General features: G+C 54.8%; 1 protein-coding gene across 2 annotated transcripts; it reads left to right on the forward strand.

Annotated features, from left to right (window-relative positions):
* Positions 1-3635: 3635 nt before the first annotated feature.
* On the forward strand, positions 3636-16072 carry LEMD2 (LEM domain nuclear envelope protein 2). Of its 2 annotated transcripts, none has more exons than XM_042013432.1 (9): positions 3636-5083; positions 6280-6320; positions 7201-7276; positions 8468-8544; positions 9189-9268; positions 11590-11735; positions 12698-12799; positions 12882-12984; positions 14045-16072. In XM_042013432.1, the coding sequence occupies exons 1-9, from the start codon at positions 3673-3675 to the stop codon at positions 14193-14195; spliced, it is 2187 nt and encodes a 728-aa protein (XP_041869366.1). In that variant the 5' UTR covers positions 3636-3672; the 3' UTR covers positions 14196-16072. The 2 variants fall into 2 exon arrangements, with proteins under 2 accessions (XP_041869366.1, XP_041869367.1); XM_042013433.1 differs by having other exon boundaries at positions 3640-4144.
* The last annotated feature ends 237 nt before the right edge of the window (positions 16073-16309 follow it).

A 16309-nucleotide genomic window follows, 5' to 3' on the forward strand; every position in this document is an offset into this window, starting at 1 on the left:
AATGTTTGATCCAAAGGCACACTCCTTGTCCAGGGACTGTTCAGCTCCAGGAAGCTCCCAGTATTGTTGAGGCAGTGTGAGCTGTGGAATCACTGTAATGACTCTGAGTGGGAAGGAGATGGGAAATAACACATTCCATTAGGCTGGGAGTGAGAGCAGCCTGGGCTGCAGGAGCTCAGTCTGCAGAGGGGTGATATCCATGGAAGAGCTGGCATGGGAATCACCCGAGGAGCTGTGGCACATTTACACCAGTGTGCAGAGGCTTGTTTGCTTCAGAGGGCACCTCTTGCCTTGTTACTTCAGAGATACCCAAACCTTTACTCCAGGTTTGATTCTGCTTCATGAAAACAAGGATAATTCCCCCTTGAGGGGCAAACTGCTCCCAAACCCCCTCCAAAAGCTCCAGCGTGGGTCAGAGCTGTCCCTCCAGTGTGCCCTGTTCCCAGCTCCTTCATTTCTGTCATTTTCCAGGCCGACAGCTCCCCTGTGCCACCCAGGAAGGAAAGTTTCCCAGTGATGGCAAGAAAGTGAACATGAGCCTCTTGGATTTGCTTCCTGGACCCTTTCCCACTGGGGTGGTGGTGGGGCTGACGCTGTGGAAAATTCCAGAGGGAGATCCAGTGTGGGACTCTGCAGGGAGATCTGGGAGATCTCCCTCTGCTCTTATGGACCCAGATAAGCTGCAGAAGCAGGGGCTGGCTTTGACCCTGGCCATGGATTCTTCCAGTGGCTCTTCCCAGTTGTTCCAGCTATAAAGGAGCTCGGGATGTAAGGGCAGGTTGTGACAGAGACCACAGGAACCCCTGTCCTGTCCTGCAGCACCAACTGTGTTGTCCAAACATGCAGCAAAGTACACCTTCAGCTTTTGGGAGTAAATTCCTTCCACCCTTAGGGGCCTGAGCAGGAGAAGCAGAAACTTTTCCACTGGAAAGAGATGGAGAGACCCCAAGTAGCCCCCTCACCCAGGCTGTCAGGGCTCTGGCTCTGGATAAGAAGGAAGTGGTCTCCAGGTTTCAGGATAGATCTATTTTCCCCCTGCCCTGGAAGGTGCATTGGCAGCCAGCAGCACCCAGCTCACACCTGCAGGCAGGTAGGAAGAATCTGCTGCTCCAGAAACCAAACAAGAATTTCCTGGTGGGATGAGCAGCCCAACCGTTGGGGGAAAGAGGCAGGGAAAGAGGAAGGAAGGGAGTGGAATCACCTCTGACTTCCTAAGGTACTGAGCAGGCCCAGGACAGGCAGGCAGATGGGGGCTCTTGGGTCACACCTGGGAGTGACAGGGTGACAAATGGGCACAGTTGGCTCCAAGAAAGCCCTGACACCTCTCCCGGTGCCATGTGCAGGGCTGTCAGCCAAAAGCCACGGATGAGGAGGTGGGTGGGGACGTGGGGTTTCAGCAGCCCATCAGTCAGCGGTGGAAGGGTTCAGCTGCGGGGTTTGGGGTGCAGCCATTCCCTGCTCCGGCACGGATCCATTCCCAGGGCTCTGCTCACACCAGTCCTGTCCCCACACTGCCAGAGCCGGAGCAGCCGGCGTGGCGCGTCTGCTCCTCTGGCATCTGAGCCACTGCCAGCAGCTCTGAGGCAGCTTCTGGGCTCGCAGGGAAAGTGGAGGCTGTCCCTCCGTGCTGTCCCAGCTTCCCACAGCCAGCTCCGGGTGTTTCCAGCCAAGAAATGCTTTTTTCTGAGCCCATCTGCAGCCTCGGCACCACTTGGTGCTCCCAAAGCCATGAGGATGATGATGAAGGGGCTGCAAAAATAGAAAATCCACTGTCACATTCAGCCTTGGCACTGTGGGCAGGGAATGGGAACAAAGATTGCCCATGGGGATACAGGGTCTGACACGTCTGCTCCTGCTGCCTTCCTTGTGGAGTCCAGATGCCTTCCAGGGAAGGCAGGGATTCTCCCACAGGGAGGAAGGGAAGGGGGTCATGGATTTCTCTCCACAAAGAAGAAGCACCTGATCCTGCTGAGCTTTGGTGCTGCCAACCTCCTTCTGAGAAGGAATCACAGCTTTCCCCCCATCCTCCTGTTGTCCAGCACCAATCCCATGTCCTCCTCTCCAGAGATTGTGCAATGAGGTTGCTGGGCCTGGGGTAATTTCCCTGACTGACAGAATCACCAGTTGAAAGGATGAGTTTGGGCTTTTTTTGCTGTTTTCTCCAGAGCAAGGTGAGTTCATGCAATTCCTGGGTTTGCATCAGCTCAGCCAGCACGCATCTGCATGTCCAGGCAGAGCTTCTGCAAAGTGAGAGCTGTGAGCTCACAGGATCCGTGTGATGGGAGCAAATTGGAATTTTTTATTTACATTAGACCCCTCTCCACATCATGAGCTGGCAGTGGAGCACAGAGGAGGCTCAGCTTAGCGCGTTCACACTTCCCAGCACAGCTGAGTTCGCTCTTTTAATGGGCTCCCTGGCCTCTGCTGATGAGGTATTTGCTGTTGCCAACCAGACAAACGAATCTCAGCATCTTGTTGCTGCTTTCTTGGATAAATTGGGAAGAGTGAGGTGAGCTTTAGGGACCAGATAAGGAAGAGGGTTCCTGAAAGAAGGATTAGTGACAGGACAGGAGGATATATCCTCAAGCTGTGCCAGGGGAGGGTCAGGACATCAGGAGGAATTTCTCCATGGAAAGAGTTGTTAACATTGCAAGGAGCTGCTCAGGGAGGTTTGGAGTCCCCATCCCCGGAGGTGTCCAAGGAAGACAGGACGTGGCACTGGGCTGGTGACAAGGTGGGGATGGGTCACAGGTTGGACTCGATGGCCTTGGAGGTATTCCCCACCCTCACTGGCTCTGGGATTCTGTGATGGATGTCAGGAAGGCACAGCTCAGCTCTTTCAGCCTTGTGCTCCTCCAGAGCCTCCCTCTCCCCATTCCCGAGGGACCACGGCGTGTCCCCACTCCGCTGCCACACATCCATCACCAAACCCGTGACACGCAGCCGGCCCCCAGCACCTTCAGCACCGCTGTTCCATTACCTTTAATTAAATTCCAACATTACGCCACCGTATTTCAACCACTTTCATCACTTTCTTCAGCGGCGGGGGCAGGAAAAAGCAATTACTGTTCATCACAGCCGTGCCAAAATAAATTTACAAGTCAAGGCTTGGGTTTGCTGTTTTAGGTGTGGGGTGTGGAGAGACCCCCCTTCCCAGGAAATACTTCATGGATCTGGATCCTGGTCCTGCCTGAGGTTTTGGCAGAGCTCAGCAACTGGGCAGCAATGAGGGAAACGCGTGTGGGGGTGGCAGGTGGCTGGGAAAGGGAAGTTTTTTGGGAGAACGGCCCTAAATGTGTCAGAACATCGGGGAAAGCGAGGCGGACGCTGCTCGAGGAGCAGCCCACGCAGCGATGGAGGCCAACCCACCATCAACACCGGCTCGCCCTGCAGCTGAGGCAGCTTTCACCTTTTGCTTTCCCCATTTCTCCCCCTTTTCCCCGGTCCTGAGGGATCAGCGCGGGGCGGCAGCGGCTGCTCCCTCAGGACACGGCGGGACAGGGCACCCTCACCTCCCTTGACCTTCTCAACATGGCGCCCGCCCCCGCGCCCTTTCCCCATACGACCCGTGCCCTTCCCAACATGGCGGCGCCAGGGGCGCGCCGGGCCCCTCCCAAGATGGCGGCGTCGCTTCCCGCCCGCGGGGCGCTTCCGGCGGGGCCTGGCGCGGCCATGGCGGAGCTGACGGACGCGGAGCTCCGCAAGGAGCTGCTGGCGCTCGGCTACCGCCCGGGGCCCATCACCGCCACCACCCGCAAGGTCTACATCAAGAAGCTGGGGTGCCTGCGGGCCGAGGTGGCGGCGGCCCGGCGCAGCGGCCGCACCGCGCCGCCCAGCCCGGGCCGCTCCTCCGCAGGGCCGCCGCAGGCCTCGCCCTCGCGGCAGCGCTCCGGCTTCACCCGCGGCACCGGCGGGGCCGCCCTTGAGAGTGAGGAGGAAGAGGAGGAGGAGGAGGAAGAGGAAGTGGGGCGGCCGCCCGCGTCCCGCTGGGGGACGTCCGGGGAGAGCGGCGGGCAGACCTGGGGGGACCCCCGGGGGTCCCCGCCGGGCCGGGGCGGAGGCGTCAGGGCTGAGGGCGGCCTGTCCCGAGACAGCCTCGGCAGGTTGAGCCCCTCGGAGCAGTGGGGGACGACTGTGGAGAGAGGTGGGGGTGCGTTGGGGGCGTCCCTGTCTGGGCACGGGGGGTTCAGTTCCCCCTCGCAGTGGGACACGTCCATAGAGAGGAGCGGGGGCCTTGGGGGCCTTGGGGTGGACAGGGCCGCGGGGCCGAGCTCTGCGCCCCACTGGGAGACATCTGCAGAGAGCGGCCGGGGGCTCAGCCAGGGGCTGGGGGCCACCCTGGATGGGTTTCGGGGCTCCTCACTGCAGTGGGGCGCCTCAGAGAGGAGTGGGGGGCTCAGCAGTGGCCTCAGACCAACCCTGGACAGGTTTCGGGGGTCAAACTCCGCATCCCAGTGGAGCCCCTCAGCAGAGAGGAGTGGGGGACTCGGCAGCCGGGCTGGCTCGGGGTTGGGTGGGGCTGGGGGGCTGAGCTCCACACCCTACTGGAGCTCCTCGGCAGGCTCCAAACCCCTTCCCAGCGAGGAGCAGTCCAGGAGCCATTGGGGGACATCAGGAGGGGCAGTTGGGGTGCAGAGCGCCCGGGCTGCCTGGGACACAGCGGGGGAGAGAAGGGGGCTCTCCTCCAGCAGCTGGTGGAGACGGGAGAGCGAGGTGACTCCCAGCACCCAGTGGGGCTCCTCAGCGGCTCCCGGGAGGTTCAGCAGCCTTTTCAGGAGAGGGAAGGAGGAACTGGCTGCCAGCGTTGGGAAGGAGGTGGAGCGGGATGCCAGCAGCCGGCCTGGGGGGCTGATCCGGCGCTTCCCGTGGCGGGCAGCCAGCGATGGGGGGCACGGAGTGACGCCACGCACGGCCCTGCTGCGCTCAGCCCCGAGGCAGCAGCCGGAGGGGAAGGGGAAAGGCCTGGAGTATTACCTGTCCCAGTTCCTCTGCCTCGCCAGCTTGGTGCTGCTGCTGATTTTTCTGGGCATCCTCGTGGTGAAGATGGTTGGGTCAGGCTGGCTGGACAGGAGAGAGGAGAGCTGTACGTGCACTGGTTTAATTCTGATTTAAATTTCATTCCTCACCTTTCTTCCTGCTTTCCCTTTATTGCTTCCAGCGCCATCACATTTATCATCCTCGTTGCCATAATCTGACATCTCTGCTTCTGTCCCTCTTCCCATCTCCCCTTTCCCGTGGGAAGCCTTGTTAGTCATGGAAAGCAAATCGAAAGTTGGCTTTTTCCAAACGAGTTTGGCCTTCAGTCCCTCAGAACTGCGGGGTTTATGTGGCATGCCATTCCTGCTAGGCCAAGGATGGATTTTATGGATGCCTGCTGGGCCAAGGATGGATTTTATGATGTGACACAATGTCTGTGTAGTACCTGGAGTGTGTTTTTGATGTTCCCTCTGCCAGCACGGCCCTTCCCAGCCTTTATTCAGTCCAAGGGGGAAGTGCAGCAGATCAGTTCAGCGCTTCAGGTGTGGCAGAGTGTGTCTGTCTCTTCCATGAGAAATGAAAAGGGTTTCCCCAGCAGCTGGTTTTTAAAGCAGAGTTCCCCAGCTGGAGCAGCTGGAAATTGGGATATTTCAGGCTTTGAGCTGAACAAAGAAGGGTTTGGGGGCTGTTTTGGGAAGGTGCTGGTACTGAGCCTGGGCACACTGTGCCCTTGGCGTGGGCTGGGAAAGCTGCTGCATTCCCAAAGCCAGGATGAAACTGCCCGGTGTCACTGGATTTCAGCTGCGACTGGAGTTCTGGAGGCAGGAATGTTGCTCAGGATTGTGACGGCCCTGTGGCAGCTCTGGGAGGCTCTGCAGGTGCAGGGAGCTGTTCAAGCCCTGCAGAGCCTAGAGCTCCAGCTGCACGCAGCCCTCCAGGAGGGTTCATTTCCCTCCCTGGCTGTGCTGGGACATTTCAGGTGACGCTGGTGGGCAGCTGGAGGCAGCACTGGAGTGTAAAGATCAGTGTGAAGCTTCTCAAACAGGAGCTGTCAAAACATCCAGCCCCAGTTTCCACTCCCCAGCTGAATACATTCATCACCTGCATCATTTGTGTGTTTTTCCTCAGGGCTGCTCCCAAAGCAGCTCCTGGAGGGGCCGTTTGCATCTCAAGGTGCTGCCAGGGGGAGATTAACAACAGCAGAACCAGGCTTTAAGTCGAGCCTGCTTTTGAAAAGATAAATATTTTCTTGATGAAAGCTCTTGTTTGCAGCCAGCTAACTCAGCCTCTTCTCTCTCCTAGTTAATCTCTTGCCTGTGGATTGTGACAAAAGCACGGATGATGTAAGCATTTATTTATTTATCTTCAATCTTGTGAGCTGTCACAGAACAGTGATTATTCCAGGTATTCTATTCCACCCATAACAGTATCACTGTAAAATGATCAGTTCTATCGTTTTACAGAAAAATTGGGACTTGATGAGTTGGAATTAATGGGCCAGATTAAGTTAGGAGTATGTGTGAGACTCTGAAAGATAAAAATTTAAATTCCCAATTATGTGAATCAATTTCTTTTTAACAGTTGTACCAGAGGTGGTATTGGTTTGCAATAAAACTGTTTTCAGCTTTAACAGTACAAGATTTAATCCAGCTAATTCCCTGAGCCCCACCATGGCTGCATAGCCCTGCTCTCTCTGTGAGGATGGATTATTGGGAAACCTGGGGCTGCCCCATCCCTGGAAGTGCCCAAGGCCAGGTTGGACTTGCTTGGAGCAACCTGGGATAGGGGAAAGTGTTAGGAGTGGAACTGGGTGAGCTTTAAGGTCCCTTCCAACCCAAACATTCCGTGATTAGGAGGGAGAAGGTTTCATGTTGGATTCTGAGTTCTGGTGTCCTGGGATGTTCTAGAGGTGATGGATCCATCCATGGTGGGTCTGAGGCTGGTGCTGCAGGCTGGGCTGGGGGTTGGTGGCACTTTATAAAATCCCAGACTGGTTTGGGTTGGAAGGGACCTTAAAACTCAACCAGTTCCTCTGGGCAGGGACTTGCAGAGGATGCACGGGGTCACTTGTGCCTGGAATGTTCCTCTGCTCGGGTGATTTGGTTGGAGCTGGTGGTGCAGGACCGAGCCAGACTCCAGTGCTGTGGTTCTGGCTGGTGTCTGGGCCTGCAATCCCAGTGTCCCCTTCCACTGTTGATCTGTGTCCCTGTGTGTGCCCTGCAGTTCTGCCAGGCCAAGCAGAAGGATGTGACCATGGCTGTGCTGCACGAGCTCTACAGTTACCTGTCCGTGCAGGCAGGTGAGTGCTGCTGCATCCCCACCCCTGCTGCCTCTCCCAGCTCCTGCTCGCTTCTGTCCCACTCTGGGCTGCTTTGTGGAACAGGCAGTTCCCTTTTGGGAGCTCTGAGGCAGGCAGGGAATAGAGAACAGGGAAAGGGGGGTTTATTTTTACTCTGAGTGGTGCTTGGTTAATGCACTCCCATCACCCTGCCTGGGTGAGTGGGCTTTGTTTGTACTTGATGTGTTGGGAATCTGAGGTGAGATTGGTTGGGTTTGTTATTTATTCTTTTCTTACCAGCAGCTTGAAATTGTCCTCAAGACAGAGCCAGGAAGTGTAAACTGATGCGTTCTTACACATAAAGTGACCTAAGAAATTGTCATTTCTGCTGAAATGTGGGAGCTGATGTGTGAGTGCCTCTCCCTTTCCTCAGCACAGAGTGGTTTAGGCTCTCTGAGCTGAGGAGCTGACCCAGCACAGTCCCTACTCCCGGAGTAAATCCAGCTCATCACTGGTATTTTGGGATGGAGAAGGCTGCTAGAAATCCACTGTATGAGTAGGGACTTGTTCAGCAAGATTCACAGCAGTGGTAATCAGTAAAAGGGTTTCAGTTCCATTTTCTGCATTTTGGACCTCGAGGCTGAAGCCTTTGGATACTGAAGCTGCACAGAACTAAATCTTTTCAAATCTGACTTTGGATTTCCACCAGATTTACTTAGCACATTTGTTTAGTCAACTTGGTGAGGCAAGATCTAGAGGATTTAGTGCCTTGCCAGCATTTCTCTGCCTGGGTTAGAGGCAGAGCTGTGATTTCAGCTCCTTGGAGGCATTTTGAACACTGATCATTAGCTCCACACCTGATACCTGGTGGCAGCTGTGCTTCTGTGCTCTGCAAGGGGCAGGAGCAATACTTTCCCCCTCATTGTGTGTTCAGCAGCTCTGAAGTGTCGGGTTTGATTGCCCTTATCCAGCAGCAGCTCTGAAGTGAGAGGTTTGATTGCCCTTATCCAACCTCCATGCAGTGGCTGAGCATTTTATTAATAGTCATAATCTGATCTGCCTGCAATATAAATCTCAGCCTGGAATCATTTTGCTCAGGGCTGGGGCTGATTGGAAAGGAGAGCATTTGTTGGTGTACATTCAGGGCTTGGTTCTGAGCTGTTCAAGGGCTTTTTTACCAACATGATTTCTCTGTTTGACTTTTCTTACCAGGTAATTTTGAATGTGGAAACCCCGAGAACCTAAAAAGCAAATGCATTTGGGTTAGTGAGGTGAAGGAACATGTGCTGGTGAGTGGGCTCTGAGCAGCTTTGTTATAACCCAGTGCTTAGTCTCTTAAAAAGCAATAAATAATAGACACTGAAACAATTTACCATCCATTTTACTTCCTCATCCTGCTTTGATTCTCTCTCATATCTCTCACTTCCCCTTTGGCCAGTCCTGTTCTGAGCAGTTCTTTTGAAAATCAGTTTCTCCTCCATCTCTGATTCACCCCCTGTAAATCTTAATGGTTTGTTGTTTCACTGGAGCCATCAGTCTTGCGAAACCAGAAATTTCCCTGAATTGAGGGCTGGGCAGAAGAAGGATTTTTCTCTGCTGCAGAGTGTCAGGAGACAGACTGCTCTGATCCAGCATTCCATTTCTTTGCTGGTAACCTGTCAGTAAGATTATGTTGTATTTAGTGGTTAGCCCTAACAGTCTGGGATGGTGTTATTTCACAGAGTGCTTCATGCATCATCTCCCCAGTCAGAAGACTTTAGGCCAGGCAGACCTTCAGGCTTAGTTCTCCTCCCTCCAGTTTGCAGAATCCCGATAAGAATTAACCTGGGGACAGACCCTATGGAATGAGTTCTCCCACTGCTGTAATGAAATGATGTTGGGCAGTATTTTAAATGAGTGGAGGACTAATCTTCTTATGGCTTCCTTTGCACAGAATGTAACTGGCAGTTCCTCACAGAAGTTTGAAGCTGCCCTGCACTGGATACTGAACAGCAACAAGGATCTGGGAATTAGGTGAGCAGAAACCCTCTGTGTCAAAGTTGGGGATCTGCTGATACTGAACAGCAGCAAGGATTTGGGAACTGGGTGAGCAGGAGCCCACTGTGTCAAAGTTGGGGGTCTGGGTGTTGGCTGGGGTGGAATTTGACAAGGTCAGTGGTGCCCTTTACCTCTCAGAGCTCGCTGGGCAAACTTCCAAAGGAAAAGTACAGCCCTGCAGCAAGATGGGAACTGAGCTCCCTCCAGGAGTCTGATTCCCAGCGCTGGCTGTGGGATGCCGTGTCCAGGGATGTGCTGCAGATGAGGTGGAAGTGGGAGGTCAGGGCTGCTTGTGGCCATCAGTGGTTGTGTTGTGCCTCCTGTGGGGTGGTCCTGGTGTCCTGCCCAGGGTCCTGTGCCTACAGCTCTTCTTAAACTTGGCCACGTGGTCACTTTTCCCAGGATAACCTCTCTCCAGTACATTTGTGCATGGGTGGAGCTGCATCCGTGGACCAGAGGGTTCACTGGCCAGCAAAGCCCTCTGTGCAGTGGGGGGTGTCAGCCACGCTTTGGGACCCTCTGGAGCAAGTCCCGAGGAGGAGGAGAGGGAAGGGGATGCTGAATGATACCTTTAGTGTCAGTTGTGTCTCCAGCAGAGCACCCAGTGCACACTAAATCCCAGAATTACTGAGGCTGGAAAATCCCTCCGGGATCACCAAGTCCAGCCTGTGACCGATCCCCACCTGGACAACCAGCCCAGAATATTGAGTGCCACATCCAAGTGAGCACTTCCAGGGCTGGGAACCCCACCACCTCCCTTGGCAGCCCCTTCCAATGCCCGACCACCCTTTCCATGGAGAAATTCCTCCTGACTGGATGGTCTGACAGCGGGATGTGGTCACTGAGGGGGCATTTCTCAGCCAACAGGCTCCATCCATGAGAAATGGCAGCACTACTGGGTTTTCAGGGAAAAACCACAACATGCAGTCTATAACCTAAGGAAAGAGTGCTACCCAGAGTCAGCAGCCATCATCACCTTCCTCTGGGAAGCGTGGGCTGCCTCCAGTCTGTGCTAATTCCAAAGCCTTAACAGTTGTTTGCATTTTCACGTTGCTAAATGTGTCTCTGATTAAGTGAATTGCAGCAGTCGTGGTGCTGGGGTTGGTGGGCAAGGCTTGTAGGAATTCCCACTGCTCCATTTGCTCTTAAATATTCCTGCAGCTGCTGCAGTGATCCACGGATCAGACAGCATCTGTTGCTTTGATTCCTGGGCCGTGCAAATTCCCAGGACATGGCTTTCTTAGGGGCAGGGCTGGATTTGTAGGTGGGCTGGGATGCAGAGTTTTCAAATTCTGTATTTTTATACTCCAGCACATTTCCAGTCAGAAGCTGTGGGATACAATATCCTCCCACTTTTTATTTTCTTAATTAGCAGCTCTGCTGGCTGGTCCCCAAACAGCTCTGCTTCCCCGGAGCCGGCGTGGCAGCATCCCCAAAACCCTGCCCCTGGCATTTTTAGCTACATGAGATGATTTTTTTAGTTGCTAGTCTGAGATGCAGGACTGAAAATGAGCTTTGCACTGGGTGATTCTGCTGCATGTTTTAAGTATTTCCGTGGAATTTGGATTGTAAATAAGACGAGGGTTGGGAAACAACCGTGTGTCTGCAGCCCCTGCAGAGCCCGGGACCGGGGCGAGCTCTCAGCAGTTCGTGAGCCGAGCACCTGTAAATTGAGCAAACCTCATTGTCTGATGGGCTGTTCAGTGCAGACAGAATTAGGAGCTTAAAAATACACAATCCCCTTTGCTCCAGTGCCCCTGGATGTGCTGGCTGTCCCTTGGATCCCTCAATGCCTGTGAGCTCTGGGAATGGCTCAGTGTGGAGAGAGCCTGGGCTTGGGAGCAGCAGTGCTGCAGCTGGGGGGCTGAGGGCTCTGAAGGGCTCTGTGCTGATGCTCTGTCACTCTTTGAGCTGCTCCTGCTCCCAGCCTGGGTGCCCCAGCTCTCACTGCTGGTGCTGAGCAGTGGCTTTGACTCAGGGAACATTTCCATCTCCGTGCTGGGAGGTGGGAATCCAATTCCGGGTTTAATCTTGTGCACGCTGAGAGGGGCTGTGCAGGGACACTCAGTGTGCCAGTGGGAGCTGCAGCCCTGCTGCCTTCCTGAAGCCACATCCATCCCTGGCTAAGCAGCCAGCCCCAAAATGTTCTGGCAGGAGGCTCTGCCTGGGTGTGGGGCATTTCCTGGGAGCCACGCAGGAGCTGCTGCATCCGCAGTCTGGTTGTTCTCCCGGCCTTGATTAAAGACTGCAGTTGGAGCCTGCTCTCTTCAGTGAGATTTTCTGCCTCTTCCCATCAGGTTGAAAGGCAAGGACCTGTCAGAGCTGGTTTCCAGCGTGGAGGAAGTGTTCTGCCTGGAATCTGCCCACCCCCAGATGGGGCTGGGCTGCCGCTTCCGCCGGGCTGTGGTCACGGCCATCACGAACCTGTTCCTGTTCTTCTGGGGTAAGTGGCTCTCGGGGCTCAGCTGCAGGGCTGAAGCCCCATGATCACACATTCCTCAGCCACAGGAAATGCCTGACAGAGGTGAAATAAATCTGCTGATGAGTTAATGTCTAATTAACCTTTGTTCTGGCAGCACAGGAGACCCACAGCCTTCCTCTTGTGCTGTGAGTGCTTAAAAGTTGCTTTAAATCAGGCAGCTGATGAGCTCTCTGGGTATTCCTCAAGTACCCATTATTGTGGGCTGCAAAATAAGTGTGTTAACTTTCCTAAAGGAGTCAGTTTTTCTTTTTTTCTTGCTCCAAGCTCCCAAGTCCTCCAGCCTCTTTAATAATGACTTGTAGCATTTCAGGGTTGGAGGTTTTATTGGAATAGTCTGTCATGCCTCAGCTGAGACAGGGGTTTTACCCAGCGAGGTGATAACGAGAGCTGTGTGACTGCAGGAGTTTCTAATCCAGCCTGATAGGGAGGGGGTGACAGGGGACAGTTCCTGTTTATTGCAGACACTGAAGTCCTACTCGGGGCATTGTCAGTGCTAAAGCTTCCATACACATCTTGCATTTTGGGCTGCCACTGGAGCCCCAGGCTTTATTTCCCTATCCAGCAGCTCTCCATGGAGCAGTGAAACCTGACAGTCTCCTGGAGTGATCCCTGGGGAGGAGGCCTCTGGCAAAGACTCCTCTGGGATTTGCAGAACCGGAGCCCTGTGGTTGTGCTGAGGTTTCTTTTGTGAGGGCAGCTCTGTGCTGGGGCCTTCCAGCTGCCTCATCCCACATCCACAGCTGCCCTTGTGCTGCAGGGGGGGCAGCACCGAAGGAGTTTTGGGGTGCAGCTGCACTGGGGAGCAAAAGGAATCACTGGGATTCAGTTCCAAGCAGGCCTTGGTCCCAGTGTCAGAACTAAACTTGCATCCAGCAAGTACCCAGCTGTCCGTTCCTGAATTCCCTTTGCCTTTATTCTCCTAGGTCTGATAACCCTGTGGGGGATCCTGATCTACCTCCGGTATCACTGGCGGAAGATGGAGGAGGAGGAACAAGCCATGTATGAAATGGTGAAGAAGATCATAGGTAGGAGCTGTGGGAGTTGAGGGAGCCCTGCTCTGCTCCCTGCAGGGCTGAGCCCTCACTGCTGTGTCCTCCTGTCCTCCAGCTGTTGTCCAGGACCACTACAAGGAATGGGAACGGAATTTGGAGCGTTACCCCTACGTTGGCATCTTCCACGTCCGGGACAGCCTGATCCCACCTCAGAGCAGGTGAGCTGGCTCTGGGCACTCAGGAGGGCCGGGAGCAGCAGGATGGGATTGGGATTCAGCACAGCTCCAAAATGCATCCCTGGAGCTGCTCTGCAGCTGGAGCCTTTGGGTTGGGAAAGGCTTGGACACAGCTCAGGCTGGGCCTGCACCTGGTGCAGATCAGTGGGACAGCCCCGGGGCTGGCACTTGGTGCGGTGCCACAGGTGCGTTGTCCCTGTTCTGTCCAGCAGTACCTGGGTTTGGTTTGCTTGGACACGGAGCATCAGGTGTCCTCTGCTTCATCTGCTGGGTGTCTGGTGCTGTCCCCTTTCCCAGCCGCCCTGCCTGGCTCTGCAGGCAGCGCTGAGCTCTTCAGAACAATTCCCATGAGCTGAACAGGGCATTGGGGCTCTTGTACAGGGATTGTGCGTGCCTGGAAAGGGGCCAGTTTGAGCTGTGCAGCTGGGAAGGGAGCTGCAGTGAGGTGGTCGGGTTTGGTGCTTCCTCAGGTCGGGTTTGGTGCTTTCTCAGACAGGAATTGTGCTGGAGGTCGTTGCTCTGTGGGAGGTGGGGCTGAAGGGCTGCTTTGCTCCATCTCTGCAGGGATATTTCTTGTATTTTGGTTAAACAGAGTTGCTTTGTCCTCCTGTGAAGTGTTGAACCTCCTCACTCTATCACACACAGGACTCCTTTTCCTCCAAGGGATGACTGCAGCTGTTTGAGCCATCCCTGGCTGTGAGATGCTCAGAACTGCTGGATCCAAAGCTGGGGTGAACATCAGGGTGTCCCCCTGGCTGAGGTCTCTGCGTGCAGGACGGGGGAGGGCGATTTGCTCATCGAGTCCCTTTGCAGCACAAATTGAGGCAGAAATTCAGGGCACTGACAGAGCCTCTCATCTTCCCCCCAGGCAGGATTTGTGTGGCCGTGCCCTGGTCTGAAATCTCTACGCCAGGCTTTGTTTGATGCCTTTTCCTGCCTGCACAGGGAGCAGGAGGCAGCCAGATCCACAGACACAGTTGCTGCAGGCAGGGAAGCACAACCAGCTTGGGATTCTCATTTATTTTCTTGCTGTTCCTTGCAGAAAAAAGATGAAGCGGGTGTGGGAGAAAGCCGTGGATTTCCTGGCCTCCAACGAGTCCCGGATCCAGACAGAATCCCACAGGGTGGCAGGGGAGGACATGCTGGTGTGGAGATGGACTCAGCCCTCGTACCTGTCGGACTCGGAGCACTGAGGGGCAGCAGGAGAGGAGCAGCCGTGGGTCTGGGTGTGGACATGGACCCTGTGCAGGGGTCAGGCCCCTCACTGGTTGTGGGAGGAGCAGGGCCTGGCCCAGGGTTGGGGGTTGCACGGCTCTGTTCGCTCTCACTGCTGGAACTCTTCAAACACACACATTCAGGGCAATAATGGCTTGGAAGGAAGATGGGCTTGAGCTGGTGGGAAGCTGGAATTGCACCAAAGCGAGCCTTCCACAGAGACCTGGCTCCCGTGGCAAGCAAACAACAACCTACAAAGAATAAGTGCACGCCCCTCTCGAGGGCTGGGGGGCTCTGCCAGAGCCTGGGGGTGCAAAATTCGACCTCAACTCTGCAAAGGCCAACTGGTGACAGAGTCCATCAGGGAATGTGCTGGGAGGTAACATTTCCCATGGAAACATTAGGGTGGCAGTGCAGGCGTGTCTTTGTTAGTGTTTGTTTTTGTCAGTGCAAGGACAGCTTTGCTGTCTTGCTTGCTGCTTCCCAGCGAGGAAAATGTTTTGTGTTGGCTTCATCCATCCAAAACTGGGGAGAGGGGGAATTGGGTGAAGGTGGGCCTGGAGAGAGGGGGGAGCCTGACGTGCCTTGGTGGTTGGGGCTGGGCTGGGGGTGGTGGAGGAGAGTTTGTGACCCTGTTACACTTTTAAGTCTGCAGTCTGTGTGCTTTATTATTTTTTTTGGGGGGGGGGGAGGGGATTTGGGTGGAAAATAAAGGATATAGGAAGCTTCTAAAGGCGCTTTCCTGTGGCTCCAGCCCAGGACTGCTCCATGGCTGTTCCAGAGCAGCTCTGGCGGGGCTCTGAGGGCTCTGTGTTCATGTTTAAGCTGGGCAGCTGCGGTGTCTGTGTTCGTGTCGGAGCAGGGATGTGCCAGCACTGGGTCTGTCGCTGTTCCTGCAGCCCCCACGGGTCCCAGGAGCAGCCTGGGTCCATCCCAGCCCTGCTGCATCGTATCTCGTGTCTGTAATCTCTTGGTTACTTCAGCTTCTGTTTCTGTCCAGCGAAGGAACATTTGTTCCCAGGAAATGGCACCAGTGTGTGGCAGTTGAGGCTCGGCAGAGGAGCTGCTGTGCTGCTCTCCCCAGGGCTGTGCAGCAGCTCCCGAGGCTGCAGGGCCCAAATCCTTTGCTGGCCTCGGGCAGGAGAAGGTGCAGAGTGAAGCCAGCAGTGATTTGAGCCCTGTAGCCCCTGGATGTTGCTCTCCCTGAGGACAGCGTGGGGCTGGATGCACGGATTGCTCCTGTCCCAGGCTCTGGGCTGGCTGAGGGCACAGCCCTGCCCTGCCCTGGGCAGGTGATGCCACTCCAGGTGTGTTCCCTGTGCCAGTTTCTGCTCACCTGGCAGAGTCTGCACCTCTCCCCACCTCTCCCCTCGGGCTGCTGGGGACCATGGACACTCCGTATGGATGGAGCAGAGCTCTCCAGGAGCAAAACCAGGAGCTCTTTCCCATTAAATGGGGAATATCCTGCGTGGAGGTGGCTCTTACCCCACATTTTGGGTGTGGGTGTTTGGGCAGGAGACTGCAGCTCTTCAAGGCAAGGACCAGCCCCTTGCACTGTAATAAACAGGGAATAAAGGCAGCCTTGATTCTTCCAAAATGTGTCAAGATCATCACTGCTGCCAGAGAAATTCTCTCAGACACCGGTGCCTCTGTTCTTAAACCTTTTTAAAACTCTTGGTGGGGTTTGGGTGAGCTTTTTTAACCGTCCAGAAGCGCAGAGTCAGGCATTGTTGTCATCCTTTTGTATTAAACCTGATTTTGTAGAACAAACTTCAATGGCTTGGTGCTGTTTCTATGTTCCATTTAGCTCTGTAAAAAAATCAATATCAAAAATAAATTTATTACCAATAATTAACTACTTTTATTTGTGCTGAGAAATCCCAGACTGTCCCAAGTGCTTTTGCTTGGATCAGGTCGAGTTCCAGCTTCTCCCAAATCCTTGGGCGTGGCAGGAATCGTTCCCTCTGTGTGACTTGTGTGGAAAGAGGTGACTCACGTTTGGTTTGACTCGGCTCATCCTGTGGCTCTGGGTGACAAAGGGGATTTCCAGTGGCTCCGGAAGGGGGTGGCTCCAAGGCTCCGTGGCCAGCAG

Source organism: Corvus kubaryi, unplaced genomic scaffold (genome assembly GCF_017639235.1).
Source record: "Corvus kubaryi isolate FWS band 111438036 unplaced genomic scaffold, C.kubaryi_AGA036_p1.0 split1-37355, whole genome shotgun sequence".
In the NCBI taxonomy this organism is placed as follows: domain Eukaryota; kingdom Metazoa; phylum Chordata; class Aves; order Passeriformes; family Corvidae; genus Corvus; species Corvus kubaryi.

Excerpts from the sequence above, each read along its gene's own strand:
- LEMD2 (XM_042013432.1), top strand. The coding sequence starts at position 3,673 with ATGGCGGAGCTGACGGACGCGGAGCTCCGCAAGGAGCTGCTGGCGCTC. Across the intron at positions 12,800-12,881 it reads AATGGTGAAGAAGATCATAG|CTGTTGTCCAGGACCACTAC; the intron begins GTAGGAGCTGTG and ends CCTGTCCTCCAG. Across the intron at positions 12,985-14,044 it reads CTGATCCCACCTCAGAGCAG|AAAAAAGATGAAGCGGGTGT; the intron begins GTGAGCTGGCTC and ends TGTTCCTTGCAG.